Source organism: Emys orbicularis, chromosome 2 (genome assembly GCF_028017835.1).
Source record: "Emys orbicularis isolate rEmyOrb1 chromosome 2, rEmyOrb1.hap1, whole genome shotgun sequence".
Lineage (NCBI taxonomy): Eukaryota > Metazoa > Chordata > Testudines > Emydidae > Emys > Emys orbicularis.
Window position 1 is genome coordinate 184,081,259 of NC_088684.1, and position 15,808 is coordinate 184,097,066.

At 42.6% G+C, this 15,808-nt stretch overlaps 1 protein-coding gene across 1 annotated transcript in view; it reads left to right on the plus strand.

The window, feature by feature from the left end:
- Positions 1-15,808, plus strand: part of TMEM245 (transmembrane protein 245) — a 127,290-nt gene that overhangs the window by 56,994 nt on the left and 54,488 nt on the right. The window contains exons 10-12 of the mRNA XM_065399749.1: positions 4,082-4,172; positions 5,059-5,157; positions 15,217-15,348. Of these exons, the coding sequence (XP_065255821.1) occupies positions 4,082-4,172; positions 5,059-5,157; positions 15,217-15,348 (322 nt within the window). The remainder of the gene's footprint in view (positions 1-4,081; positions 4,173-5,058; positions 5,158-15,216; positions 15,349-15,808) is intronic.

Here is a 15,808-nt window from a genome sequence, read left to right on the forward strand (position 1 = left end):
AAATGAAGGGAAAATCAGTGGAGAGAGAGAGATGAAAAGGGGTAGTTAAGGGGAGAGGGAGGGAATCAATCAATGTGTGAAGGGAGTGCTCACAGTGGATTGTGTGAATAGCAGAGGTAGAAAAGATCAATCTGAGGAGTGGTTTTCAGGTCATATAGTTAGGTATTTTTCACCCTTGCTTTTATGCTGATTTAAACAAGAGAATGTTGGTTAGACTTTTTTTAATCCCCAATTTGTATAGACCAGTGATATTCAAAAAAGTGGCTCTTTAAATGTGGCTCTTTGCAGCACATGATACTAAAACACTGTAATTTCAATTATTAACCAATCAGGATGCTTTTACTATGTTGTTAACCAGTTATAGTTGATAAAATAATCATTTTGCAGTCAGAATGTGTATAAAATTAAATATTTCCCCGTCAAACTGTTTAAATATGAATATATAGTACATGAAACTAATGTATTCACACTACCCAAAAGAGCCACAGTAATGTTGATCACTAATTTGGCTCCTGAACCACTGATGTCTAAGTATCACTGGTGTAGACCCTGCTGTCGTGCACTAAAGGTTCCCTAGTGCGCTTTAATGTAGTATTATTTAACATAGTATGTTAAAGTGCACCAGCAGGGTCTACATAGACCAGTTAATTTGCAACACAAAGCTGTATTTAGAAATCACACCCCCGTATAGCACATTACCCCATTTAGACAAACAAGCTCCTTGTTGGCAGCTATTGTGTGATTCAGCCCTTGCATTCTGCAAAGAAGGTAGAAATTAGGGCTCTCAACCGATTAAAAAAAATTAATTGCGATTAATCATGCGATTAAAAATAATAGAATACCATTTATTTAAATATTTTTGGATGTTTTCTACATTTTCAAATATATTGATTTCAATTACAACACAGAATACAAAGTGTACAGTGCTCACTTTATATTTATTTTTGATAAATGTTTGCACTGTAAAAACACAAAATAAATAGTATTTTTCAATTCACCTAATACAAGTACTGCAGTGCAATCTCTTTATCATGAACGTTGAACTTACAAATGTAGAATTATGTACAAAAAACCTGCATTCAAAAATAAAACAATGTAAAATTTTAGAGCCTGCAAGTCCACTCAGTCCTACTTCTTGTTCAGCCAATCGCTCAGACAGACAAAATTGTTTACATTTGCAGGAGATAATGCTATCCGCTTTTTGTTTACAATGTCACCTGAAAATGAGAACAGGGGTTCTCATGGCGCTGTTGTAGCCAGTGTCGCAAGATATTTACGTGCCAGATGCGCTAAAGATTCATATGTCCTTTCATGCTTCAACCACCATTCCAGAGGACATGCGTCCATGCTGATGACAGGTTCTGCTCGATAACCATCCAAAGCAGTGCAGACCGACACATGTTCATTTTCATCGTCTGAGTTAGATGCCACCAGCAGAAGGTTGATTTTCTTTTTTGGTGGTTCAGCTTCTGTAGTTACCACATCGGAGTGTTGCTCTTTTAAGACTTCTGAAAGCCTGCTCCACTCCTGGTCCCTCAGATTTTGGAAAGTACTTCACATTCTTAAATCTTGGGTCAAGTGCTGTAGCTATCTGTAGAAATCTCACATTGGTACCTTCTTTGTGTTTTGTCAGATCTGCAGGGAAAGTGTTCTTAAAAGGAACATGTGCTGGGTCATCATCCGAGACTGCTATAACATGAAATATATGGCCGAATGCAGGTAAAACAGAGCAGGGGACATACTATTCTCCCCCAAGGAGTTAATTAAATTTTTACTGAACACATTATTTTTTTTAACGAGCATCATCAGCATGGAAGCATTTCCTCCGGAATGGTGGCCAAAGCATGAAGGGGCATATGAACGTTTAGCATATCTGGCAAGTAAATACCTTGCAATGTCGGCTACAAAAGTGCCATGTGAATGCCTGTTCTCACTTTCTGGTGACATTGTAAATAAGAAGAGGGCAGCATTATGTCCTGTAAATGTAAACAAACTTGTTTCTCTTAGCAATTGGCTGAACAAGAAGTAAGGACTGAGTGGACTTGTAGGCTCTAAAGTTTTATATTGTTTTGTTTTTAAGTGCAGTTATGTAACAAAACAAATCTAATATTTGTAAGTTGCACTTTGACGACAAAGATTGCACTCCAGTACTTGTATGAGGTGAATTGTAAAATACTTTGCTTTTGTTTATCATTTTTACAGTGCAAATATTTATAATAAAAATAATACACACTTTGTATTGTATGCTGTATTGAAATTTATATATATGAAAATGTAGAAAAACATCCACAATATTTGCCAAATTAAATTTATTATTCTATTATTTAACAGTGCGATTAAAACTGCGTATTAATTTTTGAGTTAATCGTGTGAGTTAACTGCAATTAATCAACAGCCCTAGTAGAAATGTGACAAAAATAAGACTAATAAAAACTGGCAGTTGTTGTGACCAACTAGATTACTCAAGGAATAAAAATGTTTGAAAAATAGTAGAATCACTAGTTTCAATCGGAGTACTTGTTTATCAGGATTTTTTCTTGAGTAGAAGATTGCATTTTACGTGATTTCAAAGTTTAATACAAATAGATTGAAGCCTTGTCAAATTATCCAACAGGCTCTTACCAAAAGACTTATCATACTTGCTTTCAGAGCTTGAAGTGTACATAAGTTTCAAATTGGGCAAGAGAGAGACAGTTAAAATTTCTTGGAAGCTTCAGATATATGGGATTTTTGAGGGGTCAAACTCTGACTGACAGAAACATCAGTTAATAGCTCATTGAGATGAATGAAGGCAATTCACACCTCTTTTTGGCCCAAACACTTCTCCTCCCAGCATCTGTGGAGAACTGTGTGGTTCTGTTCTGCACTAATGGGGCAAGATTTGCGGAGCTGATGTAGGAGATACATATCCCTGGTGCACTGAGGCTTGAATACTGGCCACAGGGGGTATGTCTACACTGGAATAAAAGCCCTGCTGCATGGCCATGGCTGGCCCTGGTCAGCTGACTAGGGCTCGCAGGGCTAAAAATTGTGTGTAGATACTTTGGGCTCTGACTGGAGCCTGGGCTCCAGCCCGAGCCTCAATGTCTGCACAGCAATTTGACAGCAGACGGAGGCTAGCTGCGGGTGTTTAATTGCTGTATAGATGCCCATAGAGTGGCTCCATTCCTTCAGAGTGACCTGAGGGTGGGAAAGGGAAGATTCTTCCCCAGCACACATCTTGACTGGGAATAGGATTTGAGCATTGGGTGATTTACATCGCTCTGTATTTCTAGGCTGTCTGTAAGTTCAGGAAGACCACACTCTTTACAGTCAGTTTACAGTCCAGTTTACAGTTCAGTTTACAGTCCATTCATATTCAGAAGGTTATCTTTGCAACTATACAAACTTGAAAGATAAGGTTTCCAAATTATATTTCTAACAAAGCAGCAGCTCTAAGAACCCCACAAGTGGCTAACCAATTATAGCATACATACAGATGGACAAGATCTCTAAAGTTAAATTTAGTAAGGCCTGGTCTACACTACCCGCCTGAATCGGCGGGTAGAAATCGACCTCTCGGGGATCGATTTATCGCGTCCCGTCAGGACGCGACAATCGATCCCCGAATCGACGCTCTTACTCCACCAGCGAAGGTGGGAGTAAGAGCCGTCGACGGGAAGCCGCGGAGGTCGATTTTGCCGCCGTCCTCACAGCGGGGTAAGTCGGCTGCGATACGTCGAATTCAGCTACGCTATTCGCGTAGCTGAATTTGCGTATCTTAAATCGACCCCCCCCTGTAGTGTAGATGTAGCCTTAGTTTCAAGAACTTTTCCTAATCAGCCTTAGAGTGAAATGTAAATGTAGTAATCTGTATCCTACTTGCTGAGTTACGCTTTGTATGTTGAAAAGTCTTCATCCTGTCATTGAAAGAGGAAGTAGTCTAGTTTTAACAAAGGTGTTAGTTGGTACATATTTAAACTATAGGTGCTGTTAGTTGGTTGGAAACCTTTTGTTACTTTGAGTTTCAGGCACTGTAATGAAATGGTTCAGAAGTATTGGAGGTAATTTTATTTATACTTTCCTTCCTTAAAAATATCAGCTGGCTCCCTGAAGCTCAGGTCATTCAAAAAGCTCTCAATTCGGCTGCTAATAATGTGTATCAGTATGGCCGAGAATGGATTACACATAAGGTAAGAACACCTTCTTAATATTTTTTTATTAGTTTTAGTGTTTTGCTTTTTTTTTCTTTTCCAAAATAAGGGAATGATCTGTACTTTTTTTTTTTTTTTTTTTTTTTTTTTTTTTCTTCTTCTTGTAATGTCAAATGGTATCTCTTGGGTTGCTTTAGTTACCTTTAAATGTTGTTTTGCTGAAGATTTATTCATTCTAATCTGCTGTTTAGCAGAGTAAAGCCTATATTTGGGAATGATTTTAATAGTCTTGCTCCCCGTGGCTGCTGGAAAGTGCTTTTAAGAGCTTGAAAATAGAAGTATCTGTCCATCTCCCTTGTGACTATCCATGTGAATACTCTGTAGAAAATGTAATTTGTTTCAGAAACTGCCCTTAGTTAAGCATTTTTCAGATGGTAGAATGCATTGTCCTGAAAATGACCATTTTTAGCCAACCTATGATCTTCTGAAGTTCCACCCTCTAAAGTACAGAGTACATTGTAGATTGGGAGTTCAGTGTTCCTTGGGAGGATGGCAGGATCTTACATTGTCCTCCCATAAGCATTTTGACATCTAGCACACCTCTCAAATCTCTTTGGGTATATTTACTGTATACAAGGATCTGACAGATCTTTGTGCTTAGTGTTTCATTGGGGAGGAGTCTCATCTCTGTTTCCATTTAATGTGGCAAAATTGCTTGTTTCAGGTAAGATGTTATGTGCTGTCAGCCACAGTTTCTGAAATGCATATTGTATACCTGTAGACACTGTCGACTTTTTTTGATATTTTTTGGACCTGAGCCAAGCCTTCAGTGAAAAGCTAATGTAGATGTTCTGCCTTTGAGCTCAGCCAGAGCTGCTAGTTTCAAGTTGTTTTACATCATAAACACAATTTCTGTATATTCTAGCTCCATAAGATATTAGGGGAGAAAGTGAACAACACTGCTGTGATTGAAAAGCAAGTGCTAGAGCTCTGGGACAGACTTTATCACTCTTGGTTTGTGAAGGTGAGTAACTGATACCTATTATACGTATCCCTTTTTATTTTTTACTGATTCTAGATAAATTTTAAAAACATACTTTCTAAAAAAGAGGTTTTTAAAAGCTTGTAATGTTTAGTGAAAGACATTAATGAAGTGTTAGTTAAGACTTCAAATGCACAAGTCAGGTCACTCTAGAATTAGGTTTCCAGTTTTCATCCAGAATTCTACCCCTTTGCATATACATAGTTACATGCATCTTTATATGTGCTATTTAATGTATGCTTAGTATAGGTGTGTGTTTTAGTATGTCAGACCTTTGCACTGAATATTTATTCCTTGGAAGTAAAAGGAAAGCTATGTGTATGTAGGTCTGTGCAACTTCAGAATTAAATATTCATTTGAATTTGTGAAAATGCAATTTTAGCTTAGTGTATTTTCACTGTTTCTTAAACAATTCAGATTCAAAGTATGTGTTAGCATTCAAGTTATGGGAGGCTCTAGAGAGAGAACAAAATTAAGAGCAATTTTACTAAGTTAGGAATTTAATTTTTAAATGTGTGTAATTTAAACATACAAAAAATCATAACATTGTCTAATGGTTTTTCTTTACTTTCCTTATTTTGTTTTAAGTAAAAACAGTATTGATTGTACATGAAATTGAGTTCACTCTGTGTTCTATGAGACTCCATTGTCAAGAACCTTTTATTTATAACAAAACACCCTTAAAATGTTTGTAACTTACCAAGAAGCTCTCTGTATTTCTGGTAACATTATCATCTTAGTGTAACTGTCAAAATGAAAAAGAAAATCAAGGCTACTTTTCTTGACAAGGTGATGTAGTGAGAGGTAATATGGCTGTGTAAGTAAGGTACCAGCAAGTAAGATGCTCTAAACATGAGAGAGGGGAGACTTCAGTAAAATGAGAAGGCTTGTAAAAAATGTCCTAAAACCAAAAGTAAAGGAAGTGAGGTCCTTTAGAGGTGGAAACTGGTATGGATGCTTGTGACTGTGGTCGCTGGAGGGGCTATACTGAGAATGCTCAATTGGGGAAATTTGCAAAGAATAGGGCAGACAATCCCCCAAAACTGGTGGTTTATTCTATAATTAGATACTCTTGGGGGAATTCTACATCACTGCATGTGTGCAGAATTCATGTACCCTGCAGATTTCCTTGCTTCCATGCCAAAAAATGACTTTCTAACAGGGAAGCAAAGGGAAGCTGCAAGAGCAGTCACACACCACTCCCTAGCAGCTCAGGTACATCATTTCAGGCACCCAGAGCAGCCGGCGGAGAGGGGACACCTCAGCCAGTGGCTCCTACCCTGAGCTGGGATCAGCTGCTAGTCCTGGCTGGGCTGGAGGCAGGAGAGGATGGGACTTCCTCTTCCCCTGCTAGGAGTGGCTGTGGCTATGTCAGACCCACCCCCAGAAACCTCCCCCAGCTGCAGGAAGCTCAGCATCCTCCCCTGCTTCCTGCCCCCATCACTCCTCAGCTGTGTGGGGAGGGGTCACTGTACAGGGAGCTGCTCCCCCATCCACCCAACCACTGTGCATCTGGACCTCCCTGCCAAGCCTCACCCGGTACATCCAGAACCCCCCTAGCTCTTCATACCCTAACCCCACTGAACCTCAACCCCTGCGTCTGGAGCCCCCTGGCACCCAGATCCCATGCCTCCAGACCCCCACCCCCCACTGAACTCCCTGCACTCAAACCCCACTCTGATGCCCCACCTCCTGCACCACCCTGAGCCTCCACATCCAGACCCCCATGCCACTTGACCCCCCCCCACCTAGCTGCACCCAGACCCCCACTGCCCCAGTACCCAGATTTCCTCGCTGAGCCCCAACCACCTTCACCTGGAGCCCCTGCAGAGTCCCATTGCTCCTGCAATTGGGAACCCCCCCCCACAATGAGCCTCTGTGCATCCAGATCCCCCCCCACTGAGCTGTCAGCACCCAGACTATCCCACACAGAATCCTCTCACCCCACACTTGGATTCTCCCCCCCCCCCCCGCCCTCCCCCACTGAGACCCTCCACACTTGGATCTTGCCTGGTTGAGCCTACCTGCCCCACACCTGATACACCTGGCGCAGAGGGGCAGGGCCCCAGGGTGTTTCTGGGACAGGCCCAGGCCTTGTGCTGTGTCAGGGTCAGGTGCAGCCTGACCGCTGAGTCTGTGTCTCGGGAGTGGGGGGGGGTATAGGGTGATCTCCCACCTTCCTGCAGCCAGTGGCCTGTGCTCCCCACTGCCATGCTGCAGCCTCTGCATTTATTTATTGACAAACAAAACTTGCAGGATTTTTAATTTTTTGGCGTAGAATGCCCTCAGGAATAAATTAGATTTCACCAAGCTAGTAACCAAACCGCTTCCTTAATACCTTATTGGTTACCAAGAAGCCAAAATACAGTTCCCTTTAAGCAATCCAGCTTTTGGTTCCCATCCAGAGAGCCAAGCCTAAGAACCTTATTCATGATGTATAAAGTTCTACCAATCCCAAGAGATTGGACACATTACCCACCATGTAAGTGAATATTTCAGATCTCACCCAAATACGTACTTACAGCCAATTCTTATTAACTAAATCTAAGATTATTAATAAAAAAATAAAAGAAAGAGATAATTATACATACAGATGTGAATAAAGTTCTTAGGTCAGTTTCATGGCAGAGATGGTGAGGCTGCTGATTTGTAAAATACTTCTGGAATTAATTGAAAAGGTTACAGTCCAGGGGTGGGCCAACATTTTGGCCTGAGGGCCACATCTGGGTATGGCGGACTGTGAATGCTCACGATATTGGGGGGGTTGGAGTGCAGGAGGGGGTGAGGGCTCCGGCTGGGGGTGAGGGCTCTGGGGTGGGGCCAGAAATGAGGAGTTCAGGGTGTGGGAGGGTGCTCTGGGCTGGGACCCAGGGGTTCGGAGGGTGGGAGGGGGATTGCGGTAGGGGATTGGGGTGTGCGAGGGGGATGGGCTCTGGGCTGGGGGTATGGGTTCCAGGGTGTGGCCAGAAATGAGGAGTTCAGGTTGTGGGAGGGGGCTCCAGGCTGGGGCAGGGAGTTGGGGGGGTGAGGGCTCTGGTGTGGGGCTGGGGATGAGGGCTTTGGGGTGCAGGAGGGTGCTCTGGGCTGGGACCAAGGGGTTCAGAGGGTGGGAGGGGGATCAGGGCTGGGGCAGGGGGTTAGGGCACGGGAGGAGGTCAGGGATGCAGGCTCCGGGCGGCGTTTACCTCAAGCAGCCCCTGCTTCCAGGAGCTGCTTGAGGTAATGTTCCCCCTCCGGCTCCTACGTGGAAGTGCAGCGCCAACCACACGGCTCTGCACGCTGCCCCGTCCACAGGTGCCATCCCTGCAGCTCCCATTGGCCATGGTTCCCGGTCAATGGGAACTGCAGAGCCATCGCTTGGGGCAGGGGCAACGTACGGTGCCCCCTGGCTGCCTCTATGGGTAGGATCCGTAGGGGTGGACTTGCCACTGCTTCCGGGAGCTGCGCGGACCCAATGCACGTGCGGAGCAGGGCAAGCCTCTGTTCCTGCTCCCTGGCGGGAGCTCGAGGGCCAGATGTGGCTCGTGGGCCGTAGTTTGCCCACCCCTGTTATAGTCCAATAGGCAGTCTGTGCAGAGTTTGTTCAGACTACTATGAGAAATTGCAAGGCTAATCCAGAGTAGACCTGGAGACCTCAGTCTTACAGGCTTAGACTTTCCCTGTCAAAGTTTAAGCAGATCTGAGATAGCAAGGATCAGGCCCGAAACTTTATTTAAATTATAGCTTAAGTTCAGTGGATAAGCCTCTTGGTAGCAAGTGATCACCGCAGGCATTTCTTGGATGAAGAAAAGGTAACACACCCAACTGAGTTACATTAATGATGTCTCAGCCACTCATGAGCCAACAATAGAGAGGCTTCAGCCAGTCTCCCCCCAGCTCCAGCGCTACACTCCAGAACTGTGTCGTCTTACACTGCTCAAGGCTCCCTTGGGCAGTGCAAGTTCATTAAGTAGTTTGCTACTCCCTCAATGTGGAGTGGACACACACTAGCCTTTGTAAACTGAGATGAGATTTCTCAAGCACTTCAACCAAAACGCACTGTTTTAGGTAAAATATAAAACAGATTAACTAGAGAAATTTTAAGTGATAAGTGCTAGGCATAAAGGTCACAGATAGTTACCTTATGAAAATAAAAAGTAAACATGCATTCTAAATCCTAAACTGTAAGTCTAAGCAAGAGTTGAATCAAACCGTGTTTCTCACTCTGACAGATGGTACTAGGAGGTTACAGTTCCTCAATACACAGGCTGGCACTTCATTCCAGCCTGAGACCAAACTTCTCCAGTTCAAAATCTTTGTCTTTCACACATGCTTCCAGGTGTTGAGATGAGGGGGAAGAGAAGCTAAGTGATGATGCCAATGTCTCTTTTTTTTTTATATATATATATATACACACCTTCTTCCAGCTGCTAGAAAGATCCTTGCTGTGACATTGCGGGGGGGAGGGTCAGGCAGTCCCCATTGGTCAAGCAGTCTCTATTGTGTACATTGTCTCCTCCACCTCTGTGATAGTGGGTTGTGTGTTTGGGCTATTAACGACTGGCTATTGATGGCTACTCCTTTGTTGTAACTGAAAGGTGGGTGTTCCCAACCTCACAACATATTTCACTAACATATATATACCTCATAATTTTACATACAATCCAACAGGATATTGGTCAACAAATCAAGACTTACAAAATGATACCTCACAAGACGTACTTTGTACAAAACATATCAATTATGTGACAGTGGTGAATATGGGGGTTCCAGGGTGCTACTTTGAGGTGCAGTGTGACAATAGGTAAACACAAACAAATCTAATTAGTATCTATTCTTAATTCTCTAACAATACAGGCCTACATGTCCAGATTCTAGTACTTAACATGGCTTTGATAATTATCTACAAGGAATGGCCCTGTTTACCATTTCAATACTCTTCTAATATGTCCTTAAGGTTGCTTTCAGGTCAACCAGCTTGCTGATTGCTTAACCCTCACTGGCTCCACATCATAATGCTACTTTAAAAAAAAAAAAAAATCAGTACATGAGTTTCAGAAGATATGCATACTGCTCACGTAGAAAGGGAACCAACCAGGAAGGCAAGAAATAAACCAATTTGGATAAATAGCAAGATTCAAGAGACGATTTGAGCCAAACAGTAATCCAGTGAAGTCAATAAACAGGAGCATAAATTACAGCAAGTAATATATGAGAGGGCAGTAAGGGCCAAAGTGGATTTTGAAGAACCAAGAGCTAAAGGAGTAAAAATTAAACAAGATATTCTTTAATCAGATCAGAAATAGAAAGCCTGTGGGAGAATCAGTGGGTTGACTGGATCACCAGAGGTTAAAGGAAGCCGTTTTTAAGCAATGTCCTTCTACTCCTAAGTGATTTCTTTGCATCACTCTTCAATACAGGGGATGTTAGGGATACCTATTCTGTATCTGCTCATCTGGTAAAAAAGATAAAGCACTATTAGTAACTGAAGTGCCATAAGAAGAGATGCAGGAACAAATTATTGATTCAAAGAGCAGTAAGTCACCAGTCCCACATGGCGTACATCCAAGTATTCTGAAGGAGCTTAAGTATAAAATGGTATACAAAAATATGCAATCTTGCATTAAAAACAGCTAGTGCTTCAGAGGATTGGAGGGTAACAAATGTACATATATTTTTTAAGGGACTCTAGGGATGATCCAGATTGTTAAAGAGCAGTAAGGCTTGCATTTATGCCTGGCAGATTGGTTGGAATGAATTACAAACAGAGTACTAATATCTGGGATCACAATATTACTCGGGGGGCTACATATTTCGTAATGTATGTTGACTGAGCTTATTGCTTGCAGTAAGGCTCCTTGCATTCTTCTGTTGCACCCCACAAGCTTTCTGTGTGCCATCCTCCTCTGCTTCAGGGACTCCTTGCCAGTGCCCCAATCTCCCCATCAGGTTTCTGTGGCCCTCTGTTCTTCCCTTTTCTCTTACCAGGATCCCTCATTCTCTCCAGTGCCAAGGGCTCTGTATGCACCCTATTCCTATCCCAAATATCCCCCCACTAGTTGTTTTGTTCATCTCCATTCTCCCTCTGTGGCAGGGATACTGTGTGCTCCCCTATTTCTGTTCTCAATCTCTCTTCCCTCTCCCCCATTAATGGTACCTTGTATATCCCCATCGCAGGGGTTCTGTGTGTATCCCATTCCTCCAATCTCCCCCATGCCAGGAGTTCTGTGTGCCCTTTTACTCCCTCATTCCATGCCATAGTTTGTGTGCATGTCTCCATAACTCCCTCTTCACCTCCATTCCACACCCTTCCCCCCATTATTTCTCTTCTGTCTGGAAGATAAGTCATTCAGGGCATCAACATGTTATTTGCTACTGAGAGAATGGGCAGGGATATTGTTATGCTGGAAGGGGTTAAAGGGTGTCATCAACAGATGACAGTGGCTTCATGGAATCTGACTAAGCATGTCCATTTTAGAGGATTTAGAAAGCTTGACCTTTAAACAGATATTGTGATGCAACCTTAACTATAATGTTGCTACTGCATCGCTACACTTCGTGATTTGGAATGGTGGGTGAGCAGGGAGATAGCAAAATTTGATTAGTCAAGATCAGAGAGGACTCTCAGGAATTTCAGAGACCTAACCAAATTAGGTGAATGGGCAACAAGATGGCAAACTGATTTTTTTTTTAGTAAAAGTAAATTTTTAATGCACATTATTGAAAAAATTAAACTACTCATACATATTCCAGGGCTCTAAATTAACTGTATCAACTCAAGAAAGAGACCCGTGTGGAACTGAACAGTTCAAGGACATCTTCGTGTACATCTACAGTCAAAAAGCCAATAAGATATTCGAAAACTGAAGCTACTGGATTGAAAACATAACAGAAAATATTATACCATTATATGAATCAGTGCTGACGCTTCACTTGTAATACTTGTGGTCACTACATATCAAAAAAGGTTGGAGGGGGTTCAGAGAAGGTCAATATAAATGATTGAAAAGCTTGTATGAAAACAGATTGAGAAGATTGGGATTGTTCGCCTTAAAATGGAGATAAATAAGAGGTGACATGTTAAAAAATAAGTGGTATAGAGAAGGTAGGGGGCAGAGGCTCCCTGTCTGTCTCAAACAACAAGAAAACATTCAGTGAAAGATGGTAAATTCAAAACCAGTAAAAGGAAATACTACTTCACGCATGTAATTAGACTGAACTCATTGTCACAGAATGTCGTTGAGGCCAAGAACCTGGCAAGATTCAAAAAGGGATTGAACATTTAGATGAAGGTTTTAATGTGGCCTCTAATTGTTAGATTAAGATGACACGAAGTATAGCAGGCTGATTGTCCTATTCAGGGTGCTTGCATCTTCCTCTGAAAGTGCTGGCCACTGTCAGAGACAGGATACTAGATTAGATAGACCTCAGGTGTGACCCAGTAGGGCAATTCATAGGTTCCTAACATTACGCAGTTCCATAACTGGATTAAAATTTCTGTAAGGAGTTCATCTAGCTACTGCTTACAGAACCTGTTTCCTTTGGTCTTAATACCATAAATATTATGTATATCAAACTATATACCCTGGAATTGCTAAATTTGTGCACATAAGTATACAAATTGTATAAATAGCAGCATTTTCAAATATTTGTATTAGATTTGGGCGTGCAAAATGCAGTATGCTCTATTTGCAATGTGTACAGTTAATTTTTGTGAAGTGATGGTAATTGAAGATCCAGTTCAGTACCATCAAAAGGCTATGGGAAGCACTCAACTGATTTCAGCAGTCATTGGATCAGTCCCTACATGCCCTAGAACAGTGATTTTTCAAACTGTGGGTTGCGACCCAGTATTAGGTTGCGGAATGTAAGGGTCGTGGCGGCTCCGGTCAGCACCGCCGACCGGGGCATTAAAAGTCCCATCGGCGGTGCTGCCTGGCTAAGGCAGGCTAGTTCCGACACCGCACTGCACCCCAGAAGCAGCCAGCAGCAGGTCTGGCTCCTAGGCGGGGGAAGGGGGGCGCATGGGGCTCCATGCGTTGCCCGAGCACCGGCTCCGCACTCCCATTGGCCAGGAACTGGGCAATGGGAGCTGGGGAGGCGGTGCCTGCGGGCAAGAGCCACGCAGAGCCATTTGCATGCCTCTGCCTAGGAGATGGACCTGCTGCTGGCCACTTCCGGGGCGTGGCACGGTCTGCGGTGCCAGGACAGGTGTGAAGCCTGCCTCTGCACCCTGGCTGCGCCGCTGACCGGGACCCGCCGGAGGTAAGCCCACGCCTGAATCCTCTGAGCTCCCCTCAAACCCAGAGCCCCCTCCTACACCCCAAACTCCTCATTCCTGGCCCCACCCCGCAGCCCTCACCCCTGCACCCTAACCCTGTGCCTGAGCCCTCCCAAACCCCTCATCCCCAGCTCCATTGGGGCATGGGCATCAACAATTTTCTTCAGCTGGGTCGCCAGAAAAAGTTTGAAAACCATTGCCCTAGAATCTATTGCATAACCAAACTAAGGCATGCAAACTTATTGCATGCTCCAACTAAGGCGGGAGGAATGGTCAATTATTTAAGCTTGCACTTGCATTTTCCACCCAGGGTTATGTTGGAAAAAATAGTATGCTTCTTGCATTAAATTGTGTAGGTATTCATGTGCAACATAGCAAGCAAGAAAATAGCTAAAATGAATCCTACCTAGGCTTTAACAGATAACATCTGGTTGAGATAAGTGGGTGTAGTTCACACTTCTCAAATTATTTGAGGTTGTCCTCTGGAAAATATTACTGTTTTCAGTCAGTTACTTCACGTTTTGAATGTGGTTTCCTCATCTCAAAAAAGATATACACCTCTACCCCGATATAACGCTGTCCTCGGGAGCCAAAAAATCTTACCTCATTATAGGTGAAACCGCGTTCTGTTGAATGTGCTTTGATCTGCCGGAGTGCGCAGCCCCCCCCCCGGACCACTGCTTTACCACGTTGTATCTGAATTCATGTTATATCGGGTCGCGTTATATCGGGGTAGAGGTGTACTCGCATTAGAAAAAGTTCAGAGAAGGGCAACTAAAATGATTAGGGATTTGGAACAGGTCCCATCTGAGGAGATATTAAAGAGGCTAGGACTTTTCAGCTTGGAAAAGAGGAGACTAAGGGGGGATATGATAGAGGTGTATAAAATCATGAGTGGTGTGGAGAAAGTGAATAGGGAAGAGTTATTTACTTGTTCCCATAACATAAGAACTAGGGGCCACCAAATGGAAATTAATGGGCAGCAGGTTTAAAACGAATAAAAGGAAGTTCTTCTTCACACAGCGCACAGTCAACGCGTGGAACTCCTTGCCTGAGGAGGTTGTGAAGGCTAGGACTATAACCGGGTTTAAAAGAGAACTAGATAAATTCATGGAGGTTAAGTCCATTAATGGCTATTCGCCAGAATGGGTAAGGAATGGTGTTCCTAGCCTCTGTTTGTCAGAGAGTGGAGATGGATGGCAGGAGAGAGATCACTTGATCATTACCTGTTAGGTTCACTCTCTCTGGGACACCTGGCATTTGTCACTGTCGGTAGACAGGACACTGGGCTGGATGGACCTTTGGTCTGACCCAGTATGGCCATTCTTATGTTCTTATGAAGATTTTCTTCTCAACCACATGGGCTGGAGACTTGATACAGTTTTTAGATGAAAGCTTAGATTCTGGAGTACAAGAATTGCACTCCAGGGGAAGGGACGGTCTCGCCAAGCTGCTGAGAATCAGTCCAATTAAACCCATTTTCCACATAGGAGGAACTCTGTTCCTCCTAAACTTATGTAACAGATTATTTTAATTTTAATTATTAAAAAGCATTCTGGGTTAGATTTTCAAGGTACATGTTTAACAGCTAATAAGGGGAAACAAATATATAAAAACTTAAATATTTGTGAAAGTGCAGTTGGAAGTGTCTTGTGCAAATGAAAATAGATCTAAGCCACATAGTGGATATGCATTCTCTAAATCAAGTCCCAGTAGCTTACTTTTCTATGTAAATTGCTAAGATTTAATTTCTATCTTAAATCTGTTGCTTTATTTTTCAGAATGTAACGCATTCTGGAAGACACAAAGGACACAAGCTGCATATAAATCGTCAGAACAGCTGGCTGGGTGACATTCTGGACTGGCAGGATATTGCTTCATTTGTTCATGAGAACATTGAGACATTTCTTTCAGTATGTATCTTTTTTTATCAATTAAACTATTCATTAATACTCTTGTAAACTGATCTGAACATCTAATGTGATTTTCACCCTTCAAGATAACACAGTACTCAAGAATGCATGAAAAGTTAGAGGCAAAAGGAGCTATTTAAGTATTATCTGAGGATCTGTTGTCACACCAGTTGTGAATCTTCCACATCAGCAAAGTAGCAAACATAATGGATTATGATCAGTAAATACTCTCCTACTCTCAGTATCCATATTAATACAATCTCTTTGACCTTCAACCTGTCCCCTCCCAATAGATATCATTGTTGCAAGATTACTGTGTGGTCTGCAGGTTAGTTTTAAATGTTTTAGTTTCTGTAAACCTTAATCTTTTCACTCTTTCTTGGAGATAATTAATATGAATCTCTATTTGGCGAGAAGTGATTTTTTTTTCTGGTCAAAGGTTCATTTGTTTCACCCCCTT